The sequence below is a fragment of the Schistocerca gregaria genome, chromosome 2 (assembly GCF_023897955.1).
Source record: "Schistocerca gregaria isolate iqSchGreg1 chromosome 2, iqSchGreg1.2, whole genome shotgun sequence".
In the NCBI taxonomy this organism is placed as follows: domain Eukaryota; kingdom Metazoa; phylum Arthropoda; class Insecta; order Orthoptera; family Acrididae; genus Schistocerca; species Schistocerca gregaria.
This window is the reverse complement of record NC_064921.1, coordinates 736,492,824-736,516,955: the sequence shown is the minus strand read 5'-3', so window position 1 is coordinate 736,516,955 and position 24,132 is coordinate 736,492,824. Positions and strand designations below refer to the sequence as shown.

At 39.0% G+C, this 24,132-nt stretch overlaps 1 protein-coding gene across 2 annotated transcripts in view; it reads left to right on the top strand.

Moving 5' to 3' along the window:
• Positions 1 to 214: 214 nt before the first annotated feature.
• Positions 215 to 24,132, top strand: part of LOC126334886 (non-structural maintenance of chromosomes element 3 homolog) — a 65,226-nt gene continuing 41,308 nt past the window's right edge. Inside the window, exons 1-2 of one of the 2 annotated variants that reach the window (XM_049997584.1) lie at positions 215 to 727; positions 11,065 to 11,254. In XM_049997584.1, coding sequence (XP_049853541.1) covers positions 530 to 727; positions 11,065 to 11,254 — 388 coding nt within the window. In that variant the 5' untranslated portion in view covers positions 215 to 529. The remainder of the gene's footprint in view (positions 728 to 11,064; positions 11,255 to 24,132) is intronic. The other variant, XM_049997586.1, reaches the window with a different exon arrangement.

The following is a 24,132-nucleotide window of genomic DNA, read 5'->3' as shown; positions in this document are numbered from 1 at the left end:
TTGGAGAGAACGAATTAAAAAAAAATCTATCTTAAAGTCACCACATGTAAAATATTAGGGTACTATGAGCTGTAAAATATTGATTTGATACGAATTTTATGCCAATAATTGCTTCCTTATAGCGATAGGATATGATCAAGCAACTGTCCTAAGTACAAACATTCCCGTAAGTCTCCTCTGGATACTATGCCGCAGTGATGGTCACGGGATGCCCAGTACTCGCAAAATTCCAAACAGAAATGCGACAAAAGCGGCGAGCAAATGCCGAGCACGGGATTGCAACATTATCGTAGCAGCGCATGAGCAGTAACGTCTGTTTTCTGGCGCTCTCTGGCAACCGCTCCTACTACCGATGCGAAAGACTAATACAACATCCGTCTGAAAAGTGTTGTATTTTTGATTTCAACCCATGATGGTCTTTGGCGTGGTGTCCGCGGTTTTGAAAGTTGTTTTGAATTTTCATGGATTTTTACATAAGATGCTCTTGAGCTGACAGAATTTGCGAATTTTTTTGTTGATCAGTAAGAAAATGTCGCAGAGAAACCTTTCGCAAGATGCATCTGAGGAACGGCTGGATGCCTTAGCGTCGGAAACATTAAGATACTTGTTAGGAATGGGATATACTAAGTTACCTGTGAAACGACAAGATATTACCAAAAATGTGCTGAAAGATTATAGTAAGAACTTCAAGGCAGTTATGGAAAGGACGAAAAGATTTTTAAACGAGGTACATTTCTTGCGTTTCCATTAACGATAGCGAAAATGTTGTGTCAAGTATGTTGTCTCTGTAAGAAAGGCCAACTTTGATTTTGGCTGGTTGTGAAAGTACTCATTGTGTTGATTAATCTGATTCTCCATCGTTGGATTAATGTGATTTCACCATATATTAAGTTTTAGTGTTACGTAAAAAATTTACATTTATGTGCTGGTTGTAGTATTGACCAACAGTTAGGTGCATTATTCATATGTTCATATACGTCTTCGTTAAAGTATGTTGCTGTTGTTTGCAATATATTATCTGAGAAAGCGTGTGATTTTGGTGCTGCAAAAGATCTATTTTGTATTGATTTTGGACGGATTTGTTTGCCATGTTACAGATTTACGTTTTGAACTGAGTGCATACTGCGTGGTGAATAATTTCATATCTGCCCCAAAAGTTAACCCATTTTCACTTATGCCTAACACAATGTACCATATTTTTTGCCATCGTTTTATCACACAATTATTGGTGGCATTGGAGGAGATTTAATCTCTGACTCTTATTTGTGCACACAAATTTTACTTTCTTCTCTGTTGCTAAATTTATATTCAGTTCTCCGAAGAAACACGTTCACTACTGTATGATGTATCCAGATTAAGACCCCAGAAATTGAAGGCCAGCACCCCATCCACTTCTCCCTAACACCTTGGCTGTGGCTACAAGCTGATGAGTAACAGAGACTGGTCTATATTAGTTGTTGCCAGATTTCAGTTTCATATTTAATACACATCACCAAGATAGGGAGTGAACCAAACTTTGTGACTGATTGTCATTCCAAAATTTCAGTGAAATCAGTCTGTGCCAACATTCAACTACTATTTCTATGTAAATAACTTAAATCACAAAGTAAGTTCATAGAGAGAACTTTGTTTTTTCTGCATATTTTGCATAAATGGGTCAAGTTTGGGAAGTAGTCCCAATGAAGTGCTTTGTACTTGGAAAAGCTTGGGTGGTTTCAAGACTCTATATATCGTAAAGAAGAAATAAAGATAGTTGACAAATTTTAGTCAACCCTTGAACAGTTTCCATGTCATCATCTGAAACCCTTGTGAAGGACAATAAAGTGAAAAGCTTTTTCTGGACCTTATTGTGAGCTATTCCATTTAGCTGCTCTTGCATTATTGTGAGCACTATTGCACTGTGATCTTTGTTTTTGCAGCATGTTTGGGTAAAAAGAAAAAATAGTATGTTTACATGAAGGCATAAACCGTATCGTATAACATCTGTGATGGCTTTGCACAGCTGTTTCGTGTGCTTGCGTCAGTGAATTGCAATTTTGTGTGTGTGTGTGTGTGTGTGTGTGTGTGTGTGTGTGTGTGTGTGTGTGTGTGTGTCTATGCAATGCCTCAGTGTTGTCACTATTCTGTAGACAATTAAGGTTTCACCTTCAGCTGTGTGCAATTGAAAGATGGCAACAGTGCTACCAGCTATAGTATATCTACTCTCGCTAACTCTCCTGAAGTAGGGTACCAAGCTCATCAGCTGGATGGTTCAGCTGTCCCATGGCCACGGTTCAGCAGTGGCCGTTCACGCACACAGACAGCTTTCCAGTAGTTGTACCTATATACCATGCCGTACTGTGGTTGCATGTAACTTGATACACTGCATGGCAGTTTCCACAGGTTAACCTGCTTTCGTTGAGGTAGAAGTTGTGTGTCAGGACACAGGTAGATGATAGTGGGAGGATGTGTGGGACAGGTGTTGGATCTCTGTCTTTTTATGCCTTTCACGTGGCTGTGACACATTGCACAAAGGGCTGACAATAGGGGTAGGATAAGGATGGGCAACAGCCAGGCCACTGTACTCAGAAACAACAGTGACTATATGTGTGGGAGCTGTGGGTGTATGAATATGTTTCTACATTTAAAAACAACTTTGCCCAATAGCATAAAAATATCCAACCATCTACTTTCAATGATGCTCAATGTGTCCTCCATGTAATGAGTGTTAATTTGACCAATTTCACATTGCCGGTTACTAAAATCTGTTATACTGTCCACTCACTCTAATGTGACCACCTGCCTCAAGCCTGAATAAACACCTTTTGTAGTGTGGACCATTACGAGATGTGCAGGAAGAAAGTCAGTGAGGTTCTCAAAGGTACGCACAGGGATGTGCCATAGCCATGTGCACTAGGTTTCTCGGTTGAGGATCCGTAGTACATATAGCCCAATCGAGGTGGTCTCACAGATTCTCTTGGGTTTAAGTCTGATTGCCAGGGGAGTATGGTAAATGCATCCAGATACTCTTAGAACCACACATGTACACTGTGAGCTGTGTGACATGTTGCATTGTCCTCCTGGTAGATGCCATAGTGAGGAAGGAAAGCATACTGCATGTATGGGTGGATATAGTCCTCAACGATAGATGCATATTTGTGTTGATCCTTTCTTCCTTCCAGAATGGTGAGACTACCAAGCGAATGCCACAAAAATATTCCCCAGGCTGTAATGTTCCCTCCTCTAACATGGACGTTTGCATTCAGAAGTTTCATACTGCACATGTTTACAGTCATCTGTCAATCGGATGCACCTGAAAAAGCCACCTGTTGCCACTCAGCTGATGTCCAGTTGTGGTACCTACATGCAAATTCCAGACTTCGTCCCCGATGGACAAGAGCCAGCATGGGTGCACGAACTTGGTGGCTGCTGTAGAGACCCATATTCAGCAAGGTTCACTGAGTGGTCATTGAGGGAACACTGTTGGTAGATCGCTGGTTCATCTGAGTAGTAATTGCTTAACAGCTGCACAGCCATTCGCCTGTACACATCTCCACAGCAATCATTCATCCATGTCATCTATGGCCCATGGTGCCCCACTGTTGCCTTGGTGCTGATTTTGGATAGCACCATTCTGCCATACACTGTATGCTTCAACTATGGTAGCATATGAACAGTTTACAAACTTAGCTGTTTTGGACATGCTTCCACCCATGGCCCATAAGTTCACAATCGTGACCTTTTGGACATCACATAAATCACTCCATTTCCACATTACAACAACAATAGTACTGTTTTCCGCAACCCCCTTTACACAGTTTGTACACCCCACTCCTATTGCTGCCATCTGTGAGTGTTTTGCATGTTGATGTGGAACATAAGTGATAGTCACATTAATGTGACTCGACCATGTATATATTACACACAATAATTGTTTGCATATCTTTGACAGTTGTATTTTCAATCTGTTTGTTATCCTTATTGAGAGGGTCTCCAAAAGAAAGACAAGAAAGATTTGCCATTCAGAAATTCTTTTAATTTGTTTTTAAATGCTGGTTGGCTATCTGTTAGATGAGAGACTTTTGTGGCAGCATAATTCACCCATTTCTGCGCCAGTTAGATTTAACCTAGAATGGTGAGGATCAGCTGTTCTCCATACACTTTGCTGTTGCTTTTGAATTTGGATGGGTTATTAATAACAAATTTTAAACACACACACATACACAGGGTGGTCCATTGATCGTGCCCGTGCCAAATATCTCATGAAATAAGCATCAAACGAAAAAACTACAAAGAACGAAACTTGTCTATCTCGAAGGGGGAAACCAGATGGCGCTATGGTTGGCGTGCTAGATGGCACTGCCATATATCAAACGAATATCAACTGTGTTTTTTTAAAATAGGAACCCCCGTTTTTTATTACATATTCGTGTAGTATGTAAAGAAAGATGAATGTTTTAGTTGGACCATTTTTTTCGCTTTGTGATAGATAGCGCTGTAATCATCACAAACATATGGCCCACAATTTTAGATGAACAGTTGGTAACAGGTAGATTTTTAACATTAAAATACAGAACATAGGTACGTTTAAACATTTTATTTTGGTCGTTCCAATGTGATACATGTACCTTTGTGAACTTATTTCTGAGAACGCATACTGTTACAATGTGATTACCTGTAGATACCACATTAATGCAATAAATGCTCAAAATTATGTCTGTCAACCTCAATGCATTTAATGCATTTAGCAATACGTGTATGACATTCCTCTCAACAGCGAGTAGTTCGCCTTCTGTAATGTTTGCACATGCATTGACAATGCGCTGACGCATGTTGTTAGGCGTTGTCGGTGGATCACTCCCCACCGAAAGAAATCTGGGGATGTCAGATCCATCATGTTGGAAGTAAATCGCCATTCTCTAATGCAGTGAAACATCGGTAGAACATTACGTAGGAAATGAGCATACATTGCACCATTTAGATTGCCATTGATAAAATGGGGCCAATTATCCTTCCTCCCATAATGCCGCACCATACATTGACCTGCCAAGGTCGCTGATGTTCCACTTATCGCAGCCATCGTGGATTTTCCATTGCCCAATAGTGCACATTATGCCGATTTACGTTACCGCTGTTGGTGAATGATGCTTCATCGCTAAATAAAATGCGTGCAAAAAATCCCTTCATCGTCCCATAATTTCTCTTGTGCCCAGTGGCAGAACTGTACACGACATTTAAAGTGGCTGAAACTTCCTGTTTCCTTAAATAATCTAACTATCCAGCGAACGGTCCGAACACTTGGATGATGTCGTCCAGGATACCCAGCAGCATACATAGCACACGCCTGTTGGGCATTTTGATCACAATAGCCATACATCAACACAATATCGACCTTTTCTGCAGTTGGTAAACGGACCATTTTAACATGGGTAATGTATCGCGAAGCAAATACCGTCCCCCCTGGCAGAATGTTACGTGATACCACATACTTATACGTTTTTGACTATTACATCGCCATCTATCTATCACAAAGCGAAAAAAGTGGTCCAACTAAAACATTCATATTTCTTTACGTACTACACGAATAGCTGATAAAAAATATGTTTTCCTTTTTTTTTTTAAAAAAAATCAGTTGATATCAGTTTGACCTATGGCAGCGCCATCTAGTGGGCCAACCATAGCGCCATCTGGTTTCTTCTTTCAAGCTAGACGAGTTACGTTCTTTGAAGTTTTTTCGTTTGATGCTTATTTTGTGAGATATTTGGCCTGGTCACTATCAATTGACCACCCTGTATATATATTTTGTGAAGTTACTATGATAAATAAATGTGTGTAAGATGGATCTTGGGTGGGCTCCAGTTATTATTATGGTTGTATTGTATGGAACTGGGGACCTAGAAATGACGGAGAGGCTTCGTCCCTGCCATAGCCCTCAGTGGTTCACAACCCCACAACAGGATACAGCAGTCCACTCACCCCACCGCCATCCCACACCGAACCTAGGGTTATTGTGTGGACCCCCCCCTCTCCCCTGGGAATGTCTCTCACCCAATGAGTATAATCCCAATGTTTGTATGGTAGAGTAAGTATGGTGTATGCATATGTGGAGAAAGTGTTTGCGCAGCAATCGCCAACATAGTGTAACTGAGGCGGAATAAGGGGAACCAGCCCACGTTTGCCAAGGCAGATGGAAAACCGCCTTAAAAACCATCCACAGACTGGGTGGCACTCCAGACCTTGACACTAATACACCGGGTAAAGCAGTGCATTAGGGTGCACGGCTAACTGAGCGGGCTATTATTAGTGTTATAAATATATGCTTTTGTGCAATAAATACTTTTTCCCTTAATGATGAATTATTGCAAAATATACTAATACAGTGGAACCTTGGTTAACGAGCACTTCCCATAATGCTCAATTCGCATAATGAGCAAAACAAATTGTAAAAAAGTGACTCACTTAACGAGTGATGTTTTGCATAACGAGAGGATGATTTAATGTGACGTCATCAGCCATTTGTGGATGGTTGGAGGGGAAACGTTTAACTATATGAACACCTTTCAGTGTCGGTAGTGGCAAATGAATAGTGTATTTAGTACGTACTGCAATCTGGGCTTAGCGATCTTTCTGTTACCATCGTAGTGCAGCTTGTGAACACACGTTTTTCTAAACTTGTGTTCACAAAGTGTTTTTTTGTGTGCAAATCTTAATTATCTTTGTCAAAATGTCCCCAAAGATAAAATCACAAGAAGACAGCCATAACAGAAAGAAAATGACTGTAGAAATGAAACTTAAAATCATTGAAAAATGCAAACATGGTCTGAGTGTTGCTGATTTAGCATGCACATAAAATCAGTCCACATCAACTTTTTGCACTGTCCACAAGGATAAGAACTAGATTAAGGAGATAGACGCTTCAAATGAAGCGACAATAGTACAATACAACAGCTGTGTATTCTGAATGGGGGTAAAATGCTGCTCCTTATATGGATAAATGAAAAGCAATTGCAAGGCGACACCATTAACAAGAACATCATTAGTGAGAAGGTGAGAATGATTTTTGCCGATCTCATTAAGAAGACGTAGGATGATCAGTGGCTCTAGAAGCTTTTAAAGGAAGCCATGGGTAGTTTGAGAAGTTTAAGGGAAGAACCAGCATCCACAGCATTGAGAGGCTTGGCAAAGAATCCAGCTCTGACACAAAGGCAAACAGCAACTTCAAAATGCATGTTGATTCTGAGGGTTATTTGGCCCAACAGGAATTTTATAACAGCAGAGGAGAATTCATTGCCCGGTCACAAGCCATCACAAGCCATGAAAGAGCGACTCACATTGCTATTCTGTGCCAATGCAAGTGGCAGTTTGAAAATTAAACCATCGCTTGTGTACCATTCAGAAACTCTACATCCATTGAAGAAGTGCAACTTCCAACAGAGTGGGGTAAATGTGATGTGGAGGTCCAACAACAAGGCTTGGGTGACACCTGATCTTTTTGTGATTGGATCAATGAAGTATTTGGTCCTTCGGTGAAAAACAATATTTGCTTGAGATGAATCTGCCACTCTGTGTCTTGCTTGTTATTGACAACGCTCCTACCAATCTAGACTTTGGAGGTATTAATTCATCAAGATCCAATCTTCCCAATACCACTCTGTTATTCCAGCCTATGGACCAGCCTATTATTTCTAACTTTAAGAACCCCTGTACTAAAGTACTCTTTGAGCATTGTATTGAGTTGACTGGAGGTACCAGTCTCACCCTGGAAGTTTTGGAAATATCACTTCAGCATTGTTCCTGCGTCAAGATGACCAAAAAGGTGTGGGAAAGGTACCAAGAGAACTCTCACTTCTGCTTGGAAGAAGCTTTGGCCAGAGTGCATTGTCAAATGTGACTCTAAGGCACTTGAATCAGTACCTGCGGAGCCTTAGTCAATGGGATTGTGTCTTTGCCCAAGAGCATGGAGAATAAGATGATAACAATGATTTTAATGAACTTGTGGATGACCACAGTCAAAAAATGACCACTAAAGAGCTTATGGAGTTGCAGTGTTTTCACAGCAGGAAATTTGGAAAGGAGTTCTCCAGAGGAGGAGGCGGTAAGCAATCTTCTGGTGCAATAAGAGAAACGCTGAAAGCATGGGAATCGGTTGTGTCGTACATTCAAAATCATCACCCCAGTAAAGCAGTGGCTACGCATGCTACAGATTTATTGGACGATAATGCTGTCGCATTTTCGCAAGGTGTTGAAGCATCTTCAGAAACGAATGACTATAGATAGCTTCATAGTAAAAGGAAATTAGTTACGTATCATGAATAATAAAGTACATAATACGAATACAGGGTGATTCAAAAAGAATACCACAACTTCAAAAATGTGTATTTAATGAAAGAAACATAATATAACCTTCTGTTATACATCATTACATAGAATATTTAAAAAAGGTTTTTTTTTTTTTTTTTTTTTTTTTTTTTTTTTTTTTTTTTTTTTTTTTTTTTCACTCAAAAACATGTTCAGAGATGTTCAATATGGCCCCCTCCAGGCACTCGAGCAATATCAACCCGATTATCCAACTCATTCCACACTCTCTGTAGCATATCAGGCATAACAGTTTGGATAGCTGCTGTTATTTCTCGTTTCAAATCATCAATGGTGGCTGGGAGAGGTGGCCGAAACACCATATCCTTAACATACCCCCATAAGAAAAAATTGCAGGGGGTAAGATCAGGGCTTCTTGGAGGCCAGTGATGAAGTGCTCTGTCACGGGCTGCCTGGCGGCCGATCCATCGCCTCGGGTAGTTGACGTTCAGGTAGTTACGGACAGATAAGTGCCAATGTGCTGGCGCTCCATCCTGCTGAAATATGAATTGTTGTGCTTCTTGTTCGAGCTGAGGGAACAGCCAATTCTCTAACATCTCCAGATACTGTAGTCCAGTTACAGTAGCACCTTCGAAGAAAAAGGGACCAAAAACTTTATTGGCTGAAATGGCACAGAAAACGTTCACCTTAGGCGAGTCACGTTCATACTGAGTTGTTTCCCGCGGATTCTCAGTGCCCCATATACAGACATTGTGACGGTTGACTTTCCCGTTAGTGTGGAAAGTTGCTTAATCAGTAAACACAATCTTTGAAACGAAAGATTCATCTGTTTCCATTTGAGCAAGGATAAAATCACAGAAATCGATTCTTTTAATCTTATCAGCTGCAGACAGTGCTTGAACCAATTTCAGACGATAAGGTTTCATAACTAACCTTTTTCGTAGGACTCTCCATACAGTTGATTGTGGAATTTGCAGCTCTCTGCTGGCTCTGCGAGTCGATTTTCCTGGGCTGCGAACAAATGCTTGCTGGATGCGTGCTACATTTTCATCACTCGTTCTCGGCCATCCAGAACTTTTCCCTTTGCACAAACACCCATTCTCTGTAAACTGTTTATACCAACGTTTAATACATCACCTATCAGGAGGTTTAACACCATACTTAGTTCGAAATGCACGCTGAACAACTGTCGTCGATTCACTTCTGCCGTACTCAATAACACAAAAAGCTTTCTGTTGAGCGGTCGCCATCTTAGCATCAACTGACGCTGACGCCTAGTCAACAGCGCCTCAAGCGAACAAATGTACAACTAAATGAAACTTTATAGTTCCCTTAATTCGCCAACAGATAGTGCTTAGCTCTGCCTTTTGTCGTTGCAGAGTTTTAAATTCCTAAAGCTGTGGTATTCTTTTTGAATCACCCTGTGTAACAGAAAGAAACATCCCACAAGGGAAAAATATATTAAGAAAAGATGCTGTGACTTACCAAATGGGAAAGCGCTGGTAGATAGACACGATGTAAAACACACACACACATATCAAGCTTTCGCAACCCACAGTTGCTTCATCAGGAAAGAGGGAAGGAGAGGGAAAGACAAAAGGATGTGGGTTTTAAGGGTGTGTCTGTATATGTGCGGATGGATATGTGTGTGTGTGTGCACGCGAGTGTTTACCTGTTCCTTTTTCCCCCTAAGGTAAGTCTTTCCGCTTCCGGGATTGAAATGACTCCTTACCCTCTCCCTTAAAACCCACATCCTTTCGTCTATCCCTCTTTCCTGATGAAGCAACCGTGGGTTGCGAAAGCTTGATATTTGTGTGTGTGTGTGTGTGTGTGTGTGTGTGTGTGTGTGTGTGTGTGTCTATGTACCAGTGCTTTCCTGTTTGGCAAGTCACAGCATCTTCTTTTAATATATAAAGTACATAATGCTGTATGTATAATTTTCTTTGAATAAATGACATGAAAAAGGTTAAAATTTTAGTACTTTTTCTGCCTGGAACACATTATCATGTTTTAGGTTAATTTATGGGAGTAAATAGTTTTGCATAACAAGTAAGATTCTGGAATGAATTATGCTCGTAATGCGACGTTCCACTGTAACTGCTAGAGCACTCACAAAAAAATGCTGTAGCGTAGTAGAATTCATAACGAGTAACTTCGCTGTGGAATTACTAAACCCAGTCTGTTGAAAATTATGGCAGTTACAAAATGGTCAAAAAACTGTCAACCTCACATAACACAATTCAGTGAGCCTCTGAAAGCCATTTAAATCCTTAAATTTTTGGTATCTTGATTGCAAAGTTTGTTAGGTTTACCCCATTCTACAGGGAACATCTGAGAAAATTTATTTTAAAATGGAAAAATAAGTTGGCAATGATTTCTGAAATTGATCCCTTTATGGAGAACGTGTATGAAAATATCGAAAACTTTCTCTGTGGCAATATAAAATGTCTCTGAATTTACCTTGTGATTTAAGTTATTTACGTATGAATGTTGGCATAGACAGATTTTGCTGAAATTTTGAAATGACAATTACAAAGTGAGGTTCACTCATTGTCTTGGTGATGTGTATGAAATATGAAACTAAAATGTGGCAACAACTAATCTAGAATATATAACTAAATTAGAATATGCAGATATAAAGAGACAAATTGTATGAAACTACTAATGTTGAACATGGTTCTAATCTGTATTATAAATATGTTTTAATGTATTGTTATTTGCATGATTTTCTATGCCACCTAGAGAAATATATGCTGTAAACTTTTACAGGATTATGGCATTGATGTTGCTGAAGTTGGTACATCAGCTGGAAACAAATCTTACATACTAATAAACCAGTTTAGGTACAAAGATATACCAAGTTCAAGCAGATTTGTGTCAGATTCTATGAAGTCTCAACAAATACTGCTTATGATTGTCCTTTCCTTTGTATTCATGAAGGGAGGTGTAGTTAAAGAAGGTAAGTTTTAGATTTTTAATTATATTCAGATTTTATCATTTACTTTATACCTTTGTCACTAACTGTGTGCTACTTACAGTTAACTTGTATAATGTGATGTAAAGCAACTAGCAATTTTTGCTCCTAATTAACTTCCTAAGATGTGGGCTACTTGTGAGGTGCTATGCACAACAGGTACTGACTAATTTAAAATAAGTATTGTCTCTACCTGCCTTGATTATGATCTCCATTTTGTTGAATGTCTCTTGTACATATTCAGTTTGCTTATGCTCATCAGTGACTGAGCGAGGTGGTGCAGTGGTTAGCACACTGGACTCGCATTCGGGAGGACGACGGTTCAATCCAGTCTCCAGCCATTCTGATTTAGGTTTTCCGTGATTTCCCTAAGTCATTTCAGGCAAATGCCGGGATGGTTCCTTTGAAAGGGCATGGCCGATTTCCTTCCCAATCCTTCCCTAACCCGAGCTTGCGCTCCATCTTTAATGACCTCGTTGTCGGCGGGACGTTAAATACTAACCACCACCACCACCACTATGCTCATTGATATATGCCAATTGTATTCTAGAGGTAAGACTACAAGTTTCAGCAATGTTGGATTCCAAATTTTGTTTTGGGTATCATTTTTTATTTTTCCCGAGTTTCTTCAAATGAAATTGTGGATATGACAAGCTGACTCTTTGAGCAAGGCTAGAACACATTTCTTCCCATTATCCTTGTCCTGTAACACTAATGTAATAATAACCTCCCTGTCAATGGCAGTTTGTCTGCCAGTGGGGTGACAAACTCCAAGTCCAATATTTGTCTGTTCTTTTAGTGTTTTGCACAAAACAGCATATCATCTTTCCAGGTTTATAAAACTTATTATGATAGTGGGAAGTGTGTGGAATATAAATGATTACAGTATCTGGAAATGGGCATTGAGGCAGTCTGGTTGATTTATCAATGCATGTTCAACTCCGTATTTAAATAGAATCTGTATATTGTTGCTTTTGTCAGTGGAAAAATATTGATGTATTGAAATTGATGTTTGTAAGACACAAACATAGTGTTTGGTGGCCCTCCTCTTGAATGTTATCAAAATCTGGCCTCTCCAGTGAACTGAATAGATCATATCATGTGGGTGGAAATGAGGGTCCTTCCCAGGGGAAAAATATCTATAACATATTTTTAAGAGATCCTCAGTTGAAAATTATGGTATACACCCATTGTTCTGCTTGACGTAAGTCTACTAATCTCACAACACAACGAAACACTAGGCTACATTACCATTCCCTGTTGCACCTCTCAGTTGCTTGGAAAATGTACATTGTCTGTTATGAAGCAATCAGATCACAGAAGCTGAGGTAATGTGGTCATATCACGGAAAGCAGGAAAAGTTAACTTCAGGGATTTGAGGAACATTTTGCTAGTTTACATTTTTTGTGAGACATTTCAATTTTTCCAATAAGTAGAACATCGTTATTTATTCCATCACATATATTTGCTATTTAGAGTAGCATCAACAACTGATATAAGTGTCAGCTACAATTGCTGTGACCAACAGGGGTGAATGGTGTTAGTAAAACATGTTTCTTGTTGACTTCAGAGAATAAACTGCCATGCACAGATGAAACCAAACGTTCACATTATTTCACTAGTGTACTTGTATAGATTTGGTACCTGTATGTGAGAGAATTTTCTGTTAAATGTGTATTGGAGGGACAATGTTACTCTCAGTTTGAAAACTGTGTGGAGAGTTTTGCTGTTCACCAATATGGAAAAGAAGTAGGACAAACAGATCGCAAAGTACACACATTTGACTCGTTCTTTGAATTATATAGAAAAAGTCATGCATCATAACTCAAATAAAATCCAATTACAATGAGTCCTTGTACCATTTATCCTCTCTCCAAATTACACTTCCAGAATACTTGTTCAAAGTGAATATTTATTTTAATATTTATTTTATATTTATTTTGATAAAAAGTAACTGTCGTGCACCAAATACATTTTATTTCAATGGAACAAACAAGTTGCTTGCACTCTGTTCTTTGAAACAGTACACCCGCCCACCCATCCTCCACCCACCCAAGCCACTGCATGATGGAAGAGTAGGCTCAGTTTCTTATATTGTGTTTGAAAAATTGAAACAATACCTGCATCTTAGTGCACTTGTTAAAGTATTGCGATAAATGAGCAACCCTTATGTAAAGAGATGCTTAATGATATACTGATAGAAATGTTGGCATTAGACTTGATGCTTGACTTTCAGAAATGTGGATGGTAAGATTGTGGTGATAATGTCTTTCTTCCTAGAAGCACGATTAAGTCAGTGGAATTGATAATGATAAAATTAATGCTGTAACAATGAAACTTGTCTGAAGTCTCTGATGTTACTAACTCCGGTTAAACAATTGTTGTCGTTCAGTACGAAGACTGGTTTTATGCAGCTCTCCATGCTACTCTATCCTGCGCAAGCCTCATCATCTCCGAATAACTGCTGCAACTTTCATCCTTCTGAATCTGTTTAGTGTATTCATCTCTTGGTCTTCCTTTATGATGTCTCCCCCCCCCCCACTCTCCCTCCCTCTCCCCTCCAACATTAAATTGGTAATCCCTCGATGCATCAATGTGTCCTATCAACCAATCCCTCCATTTAGATAGGTTGTGCCACAAATTTCTTTTCTCCCCAGTTTGTTCAGTAGCTACTCATTAGTTACGTGATCAACCCATTTAAACTTCGGCGTTCCTCTGTATGACCACATTTCAAATGCCTCTATGCTCTCCGTGTCTAAACTGTTTAATGTCCGTATTTCACTTCCATACATGGCTACACTCCATACAAATAATATTGGAAAAGACTTCCTAACACTTAAATCTACCTTCAATATTTAAAAATTTCTCTTCTTCAGAAACACTTTTCTTGCCATTGCCAGTCTACATTTTATATCCTCCCTACTTTGGCCTTTGTCATTTACTTTGCTGCCCACATAACATAACTCGCGTACTGCTTTGTGTGTCTTGTCTTGTAATCAAATTCCCTCAGTGTTACGAGATTTAAATCTAGTACTTTCCATTATCCTTTTTTTGCTTCTGTTGATGTTCGTTCTCATATCTTCCTTTCAAGACACTGACCATTCCATTCAACTGTTGTTCCAATTCCTGTGCTGTCTCTGCCAACAACTGTTTCACTTTCATGACCCTTGACTCTTATAACTGCTGTATGGTTTCTGTGCGAGTTGCAAATAGCCTTTTGCTCTCAATATTTTACTCCAGCCCTCAGATTTCAAAGAGATTATTGCAGTAAACGTCGTCTAAAGGTTTCTCTAGGTGTACAAATGGTATAAATGGAGGTTTACCTTTTCTTAACCTGTTTAGCAAGAGAAGTCATAAAGTCAGTATTGCCCTGCATCTTTCTACATTTTCGCGGATCTTCCCCGAGGTCAGCTTCTACCAGTTTTTGCAATCTTCTGTAAAGAATTCATGTTTGCATTTTTGGAGCCATAACTTATTAAACAGATAGTTCGTAATAGTCACACCTGTTAGCACTTTCTTTCTTTGGAATTGGGATTCTTGTAGTCTTTTTGAAGTCCGTTTCGCACATCTTGCACACCAGATGGAAGAGTTTTGTCTTGGCTGATTATCCTAAGGCTGCCAGTGGTTCTGACGGAATGTCATCTACTCCCAAGGCCTTGTTTAGACATAGGTCTTTCAGTGCTTTGTCGAGTTGTTCTATCAGTATCATATTTCCTTATCTCATCTTCATCTACATCTCTTCCATTTGTACAGTGTGGTGACAAAAGTCATGGGATAACTCCTAATATGTTGTATCTCCAATTACCTGGCTAGTGCAGCAGCTTGATGTGGTATTGACTCAGCAAGCCACTGGGAGTCCCCTATAGAAATATTAAGCCATGTTGTCTCTACAGCTGTCCATAATTGCCAAAGAGTTTCTGGTGCAGGATTCTGTTTGCAAACTGACCTCTAGATAATGTCCCATACATGTTCACTGGAGTTCATGTCAAGTAATCAGGGTGGCCAAATCATTCACTTGAATTGTCCAGAATGTTTTTCAAACCAATCATGAACAGTTTTGGCCCATGACGTGGCGCATTGACATCCATAAAAATTCCATTGTCGTTTGGCAACCTGAAGTTCATGAATGGCTGCAAATGGTCGCCATTAGTCAAACATAACAATTTTCAGTCAATGATTGGTTCAGTTGAACCAGAGCACCCAGTCCATTCCATGTAAACACAGCCCCCACCATTATGGAGTCAGCACCAGTTTGCACAGTGCCTTGTCGACAACTTGAGTTCATGGCTTTATGCAGTCTGCATCACACTCAACCCCTACCATCAGCTCTTACCAACTGAAATTGGGACTCATCTGACCAAGCCATGGTTATCCAGTTGTCTATGCTCCAACCGATATGGTAATGAGCCCAGGAGAGGTGCTGTAGGTGATGTCTTGCTGTTAACAAAGGCACTTGCTTCAGTTGTCTGCTGCCACAGCTCATTAATTCTAAATATCGATGCACTATCCTAAGAGATATGTTTGTTATACATCCCACATTGATTTCAGCATTGTTTCAAACAGTATTGCTTGTCTGTTAGCACCGACAACTGTACATAAATACTGCTGCTCTCGGTTAAGTGAAGGCCATCAGCTACTCCGTTGTCCATGTTAAGAAGACTGAAATTTGGTATTCTTGGTACTTGGATCTCAGAATACTGGATTCCACAACAATTTCCGAAATGGAATGTCCCGTGCTCCAACTACCATTCTGTGTTCAGAGTTTGTTAATTCCCCCCATACAGCCATAATCAACTCTAAAACCTCTTCACATGAATCACCTAAGTACAAACGACAGCACTGCTAATGCACTGCTCTTTTATACCTTATGTTCGTCATACTACCACCATCTGCATATGTGCGTACGCTATCCCATGACTTTGGTCATCTCAGTGTATAACATTGCCATCAAGTACATCTCCCACGAATAGACCCTTCATGTTCTCCTTCCAACTGTCCCTTCTTAGCTTAGGACTGGTCTTCAATCTTAACACTGGATTTTAATACAGCTGCTTATCTTTTCTCCAAAGGCCTCTTTAGTTTCACTGTAGGCAGTCTCTATCTATTTCCTAGTGAAGTATGCTTCTAAATCTTCACATTTCTTCTCTAGATTCGTGCATACCCATTGTGCACTTCCTGTCAGTCCCATTTTGTAGACATTTTAATTCCCTTTTGTCTACTTCATTTTATGCATTTTGTATCTTCTCCTTTCACCATTTAAACTAGATACCTAAAGCAATGGAAAGTCCAGGATGGAATATGGGAACATTATGAAAAGAATAGTTGCTACTCACGATATAGCAGAGATGCTGAGTTGTGGAGAGGTGCAACGAAAAGACTGTCAGAATGTAAGTGTTTGGCAAACGAGGCCTTCATTGGAAATAGTCAAAACAAACACACAAACACAAACACACACACACACACACACACACACACACACACACACACACACACACACACACACACACACAATATAGAAACACAACTCGACCACACACTGTGTATGCTGAGACCAGACAGCGAGTAGCAGTGCATTGATGGGAGAAGCAACCAGGTGATGAACTTCAGGAGGAGACTGGGGCAGGTAGGGGGGGGGGGATAGAAGGTGGGGGTGGGGAACAGTAAAGTGCTGCTTGTGGAAGCATTCAGAGAGGGTAGGGCAGCTGGGTGCAGTCTGGAGGTTAGATGTGGGGCAGGGGTAATGGAAACGGAGGGAAGTAAAAAGATTGTGAGTGGCTGTGTAGTGCTGGGATGGGAATAGGCAAGGGAGTAGATGGGTAAGAACAATTCAGGCAAAGAGGATTCAGAAACATAGGATATATTGCAAGGAGAGTTCCCTGCCTGTACATGTCAGAAAAGCTGGTATTGGTGGGAAGGATCCCGATGGCACAGACTGTAATAGACCCAATGCAAGACCTGTCCCATACATCCTCTCACCACCACCTACTCCAGTCCGGTCACGTACATCACTTATGCCATCAAAGGCACGGCTACCAGTGAAACAAAGAAAAATTATGGAAATAATCTGGATGATTGACTAATCTGGCCTTCTAACATCAACGAAAATGGCCTTCCAGTGCTGGTTAAACAGTCATGTGACAGGTATTTGTGAATGTGAGTTGTGGTCGGTAATCCAAACATAACTTTTCTGGTGCGCAACATATGGATTCCCTGCACCAGTGTGAGGTTTGAATTTTTTTTTTACAAAAACAGTGAAAGAAAAAAAACCAGTTTTGCATGTGTTTGATAAACCAGGTCTGAGCTCTCTTGTTAGAATTTTTTTTTTTTAATTGGTTGTAGGAAGATTCAACAGCTTCTTGAGGTGATGAAAATCACTATACATTGTGTTTGTTGTAAGGGAACTAAATGAAATTGTTTGCCAATAAATCAAAATTATTCAATGTTTTTCTCTGTCTGACAATCATTGTTTGACATACTCTGTGATAACTTGTGTTGTCACTATGTAGAATGATTTGACAGTTTTGATAGTTTTTCGTGATCAATTGATAATTCGTGGCAAACAAATTGTTATACAGCATTTAACATTAACTGTTCTTCAGTCCTCTGAAGCAATGGTTGTGGCATGTCCAGAGTAAACAATGAAATGAATGCTTATTTTCTTGAAAGTGTTTTGTGAATTAACCACTTTTGTTGGCTTCTGTCCATCTTGAAATGCCCAGACTGTCAATTGCTGCGTAGTTTCCAGCTTGTATGAATATATCAAACAGTTACAGTGTTGTAAATATGAATTTTGCATTTCCATGATTGAAATTTTTGAGCATATCCGTATGCAATTGACTCATGCATGTTTTTGTGCTTCGGTCAAATTATGTGGAATCTACTGGGAACATGTCTTTTTCACAGCTCAGTCTTTTTCATTTGCTTGTGCCTTAGTCCCGGATCAGTGCAGGGTCATCATGGCTATTAATGAATTTGGCATGCTTAGTTAAATGGGTGGTCAGATGCCCTATCTGTTGCCACACTGTTACCCTCCAAGCCCCCTCCCTCTTCCGGGTTTGGAACATGTGTATCTCAACTGTATATTCATATGACAGTGAGCGAAAGTTTTTCTAAACGTCTATGAATAATGTAAGTGACATGGGACTAGAGTACCAGCAAGGTATTCACATAGTGGTATGTGGGAAGCCTCCTAAAACCACATTCAGGTTGGCTGGCACAGTGACCCTCTTCGTTAACCTGCCTGCTGGATTCAATCTGGGACCAGTGCGCATGTGTGTATATTTTTCCCCACAACTGAATGTTAATGCAAAATGGTGTTTTTGATATGCATACCAATTCTCTTCACTCACATTGTGCACAGCAGCAGCATGTTTTGGAACAACAATAGACTTTGGTCGACCTTCATGAAAGTCATTGCTGGTGGAAGCACGACCTAGACAAAATTGTGAAAACCGATCATAAACTGTCTTTTCTAAAGATGATTGTTTACCAAAAATTGAATGAAGAGATTAAAGTCATTGTTATTAGTTAGACCTTTCACGAAAATCTCAAAAATAACCCAATAAAAACCTGCAAGTGAAACTTCCACTTTTTTTTTCTGCAACACTGCTTCTTTAATCATGCATTGTTAACAAACTACTTGGCAAGTTTTGAGCTGCTTCATTTCAACAATAACAAATGTCAAATTTTAATACAACAGTAATGTCATACTTCAGTAGCACCATCCAGCGGCCATCTGAATAACTGGAAAGGCCCTTTTAAATGATCTGTTTCTGTTTCTTGCCTTTGGCAATCTGTGTTCTGCTTGATTGCCACATTATGATTTGGAGTCCTGCAGTGTTGAGACTTTGGGTGAGATCTTTACCATTACTTGCCTTGTTAGTTTGTAGGTTAGATGATGTATAGGTCATTTCAACTATGGGATCAAAATATTTGCATAATTATTTTGCAGTCATTCCGCGTACAGAACTTGAAGTGAATTATAATATGAAGTAGTACCCTTCCCCTCTGAGACCGCTGATGTCGTCTTTTATTAACTGCAAGTTGATTTATAGGATCGAGTAATATTGCAATATATATTCAACCTTATGTATTTTCTCCTGCTTTACAAATAGTTTATTGACTTGCTGGAAGATGTTATTTCATGGTGGTCTGTGTGATGTATCTGCACAGTTTTGAGAACAATACAGCTACTATTTATCGTATTTTTGCCAATTAGTTTGCTCACCACAAGTCACTCCTGTTATTACATTGAGTAGTTACATGCAAGCAGGCCACCATTTTGCCGACACCTATTGTTAGTCTTTCTCATATCAATCACCAGTGTTTGAATACTCAGTCTCAGTCCATTAATAATAAATACCCAGTTCTTTTGCATGAGTGAGTTTCATTATACCGAGAGGTAGGTCATTGGACACTGTTCTGGAAAGCAGATGACTGTTGAAGATGATGCATAGTACTTTTACAATAGTGAATTTTTCGTGGAAGATATGATAATAAGGCATTTTCTGTTTTCAGTAGTAAGTGCAGAGTTTGCTAAAAGCTTAGTTAAACATTACAGTAATAAGTCTTTTGGAGATTACAGAAATGAGGAAACACCGTCATATTGCCGGTTTTGGCTATAAGCTGAAAGTAAACACTGTATGTAACGTTTGGATGGGATCTGAAAAGTGATTATCTAGAAGTAGTTGTTTGAGTACATAGCTGTTCAAATTCATCACTGTTGTGCATTTATTAAGTAAGTGTGTGTGTTCTGTGACTACCTTCAATTACTTGTGGGGTCAGCTAGTGTTTTCAGTTGTATACTGGCATGCAAACATTCATATAATACAGCATAGGAGACCAGGGTTTTGCCTAGCTACTCATGGTGATAGCTTGTTTATTAATCCATTTCTTCTCCGTGTTATGTACACGCAACACGAAGTTTCTAGTAGTTAATATTTTTCATGACGTGCCAGACTAATTGTGTAATATAAAAAAACAATAGACAGAGAACTTGTTAATGCCATTTAACGTATGCGTGATGAGTTTTGTGCAATAAGTGCATTTTGCTAAGTTTAGCTTAGTGTTGAGTGTGCACAACACTGGGAAGAAATGGATTAACACAGCTTAACTTACATTTGGTGACCAATCTGACAGTATCTTGTATTACGCACAAGCCTTGTAATAGTGGTGATATTGCCAGAAAAAAAGAAAGAGGTACAGGGAATATAATTTCATTTTATTCCTTTAGTGACAGGATGTAGTACTCTGGAAGTTCATTTTAAATTTGCAGTCCACAAGATCATCCTGCTTTAGTGGTCCAAAAGAGTTTACAGTTTTTTAATTACCTTAGGTTTGAAGTTCATTGGTCTGCCCATCAGGACTTCTGTGAAGAGATCAGTGTCTAATTTTGCTTGATCCTTGTTGGGCACTTTCTATGAACACAGATACCAGATTGTGTGTGGATGTCATTTCTTAGGTAAGCAGCTCTGTCCTTGTCTGAACTGAGTTAGATTATTATAAAGGTAGCTGGGCTTTCTGCCATGATTAGCAATACTTAGCAGATGCAAATATATGATCCAGAATTCATGACTTGCTTAGGTAAATATGGTTGCTGCTGTTCGTTTTGCCAGTATTTGGTTCATTACTCATTTTGTCAGTAGATACTCAACATACAAGGTGTATTTTACAGACTATAAGATGCTATGGACTATACAGTGGAAAGACCCGTACCCAGAGATTGGAAAGTTGCAGAGGTCACACCAGTATTCAAGAAAGGTAGTAGACGTAATCCACTAAATTACAGGCCCATATCATTAATGTCGATATGCAGCAGGGTTTTTAAACATATATTGTGTTCAAACATTATGAATTACCCGAAGAGAATGGTCTATCGACACATAGTCAACACTGATTTAGAAATCATCGTTCTTCTGAAACACAACTAGCTCTGTACACACACAAAGTGTTGAGTGTTATTGACAAGTGATTTAAAATTGATTCTGTATTTCTAGATTTCCAAAAAGCTTTCAGCGCTCTACCACACGAGTGGCTTATAGCGAAATTGCGTGCTTATGGAATATCCTCTCAGTGAGTAGATTTGTGACTTCCTGTCAGAGAGGTCACAGTTTGTAGTAACTGATGGAAAGTCATCGAGTAAAACAAGTTGTTTCTGATGTTCTCCAAGGTAGTGTTATAGGTCCATTGATGATGCTGTCATTTATCACTTAGTAAATCCATCAGAAGAGCAAAACAAATTGCTAAAAGATTTAGAAAAGATATCTGAATGGTACAAAAATTGGCCATTGACTCTAAATAATGAAAAGTGCGAGGTCATCCACATGAGTGCTAAAAGAAATCCATTAAACTTCGGTTACGTGATAAACCAGTCTACTCTAAAGGCTGAAAATTCAACTAAATGCCTAAGAATTACAATTATGAACAATTTCAATTGAAAAGAACTCGTAGAAAATGTTGTGGAGAAGGCAAACCAAAAACTGTGTGTTATTAGCAGAACACACTGAAAATGTAACAATTTACAAGAGAGACTGCTTACACTACACTCATCTGTCCTCTTTAGGAGTACTGCTGTGTGATCTGGGATCCTTACCAGGTAGTATTAACAGAGTACATCGAGAAAGACAACGAAGAGTAGCATGTTTTGTATTGTCGCAAAATAGGTGAGAGAAAGTCACAAACATGATACAGGATTTGGGATGGACAGCATTAAAGCAAAGGAATTTTCCATTCTGGTGGAATCTTCTCATGAAATTTCAGTCAACAACTTTCTCCTCCAAATGCAAAAATATTTTGTTGACACTGACCTACATAGGAAGAAACTATGTTTACAATAAAATAAGGGAAATCAGAGATCACACAGAAAGACGTAGGTGTTTGTTTCTTCCGCATGCTGTTCTGGAGTGGAATAGTAGATAATTATTGTGGAGGTGCTTCAATGAACCGTCTGTCAGGCACTTAAGTGTGATTCACAGAGTGTCCATGTAGATGTGGACGCAGAAGATGCCCCTCAGTTTTTAAGCAGTTTTTTAAAAAATTAACTTTTTTACAATTTTTATTATTAGATCACAAAGCCAGACTAAAAAAAATCTTAGTTTGTAACACCGAATTGACCTTTAAAATCCCAGAAAATTGTCATCTGAATTTTCTTCTTTTTCTTCGTCGTCATTGTTGTCCTTTCATATGTAAGATGGTCTTTAGTGCCATTGAGAGTGTTACTTCTGCTGCACTACTTCAAAGATTTAACAATAATGTCTTCTTTCACTCTAGACCATTTGTTGATTATAGGCTGTTTTAAAGCTCCCTTCGGCATAAATTTATGTTGAGTTTCATCCATCATCTGTTTCTTAGATTCCTTTCTCCTATACACTTAATATGGTTTATTTATTGGAATAACAGTAAGCTCAATTTCTCTTTCACAGAATTTTTCAAGTGACTACGAAACTGATTTAGCACAAGAAGAGAACTCTTCTTCAATAAAGCACTTCTCCTTCTATCATACACTCTTATTCATAATTTCATTCCAGCCTCATCCATCAAATCCTTGTCACATATATGAAGAAAAACACCTGGCAGTGTTTCAGAAGATTTTGGTATTGTTTTGCACTTTAAAATGATCATTGGATTAAGTTCAGTACCATCAGCACAACATGAAAGCACAATAGTGTAGTGGATTTTTTCATGTCCACTTGTTTTTATAGTTAAAGATTTAGCACCTTTCGTGGCTACAGTTCTGTTACTCGGCATCCAAATGTCAGAGGTATTTTGTCCATATTTGGCTTAGTTCCACACTGGTTTTCTTTTTATGTTGAATAATAAAGTGATGGAAAGATAATATTTTCACTTCATACTTTTGTGGCTTTTTCTGAGATGTTTTGATTTTGGTTCACTTGCTGAGTCCATAATGCTTCATAAACCTGCAGTACGAACCCACTCCAGCCATAAATCTGTTCAGTTCACTGTAGCGCTAGCTTATGAGCATGTTTTTAATCATTTTTGTATTAATTCCAGTGCCATTTTGATGGTGTCCTTGAATCCAATTCAATATGTCATCTTGTGTATTTGGCCACTTTGCAGTTAGTCCGCAATTTGGACATTTAGTCTTCCTCATTTTTTTCAGTTCTTCTTTACCAGCTCACCAATCGTGAATGGTTTTTTTCTGTTGATGGAAGGCTGAAATGCCGCTTAGTGGCTCTCTTCCCATCTTCTTCTGCATATGCTGTTACTTTCAATTTATAGCACGCGTCACACGAATATGTTTATTTTTTTCCATTGCAAAACTAGCAACTAACAAAAATATTGTACTTTTATCAATAACACAAATCACTTTCAGTTCAGGTTCCCTTGTTCTTTAGACTGCAATAACCCATCATAATCTGGACAGCGTTCTGGGTTTGTGATGTCAGGGTGGGATTGAGACAGTGTTACCAAGCTTGTGGATCCCTGCAACTCGTGTTCGTTGCATCGGTATGCTGCTGCTGCCAGTTGAATGCGATGTTGCCAGAGGTTTCCCCATGGTATGGAATGTATGGCCATTTTTAAGACTGGTGGGAATTTCAAATGAAACACAGGATTTTTTATATTAATTTTGAGTATAAGATGCACCTGAATTTTGGAAGCAGTGTTTTGAAGAATAAAAGAATGTTATAGTCCATAAAATACAGCAAATGATTTTTTTTACTTTTGCGGGCTTTATACATATGATGATCAAATTTTTTTAAAAAATCTTGTTGGTACACATGTTTTTGATGTTTGTAATTTATTGTTGACAGTTCAAAAGGTTGTATGTAGTTTTGAATGCTTGGCGAATTTTTACTTTAGAAGAAGATGCATCAAAGAATTTGCATCAAATTTTGCTTGAAAAA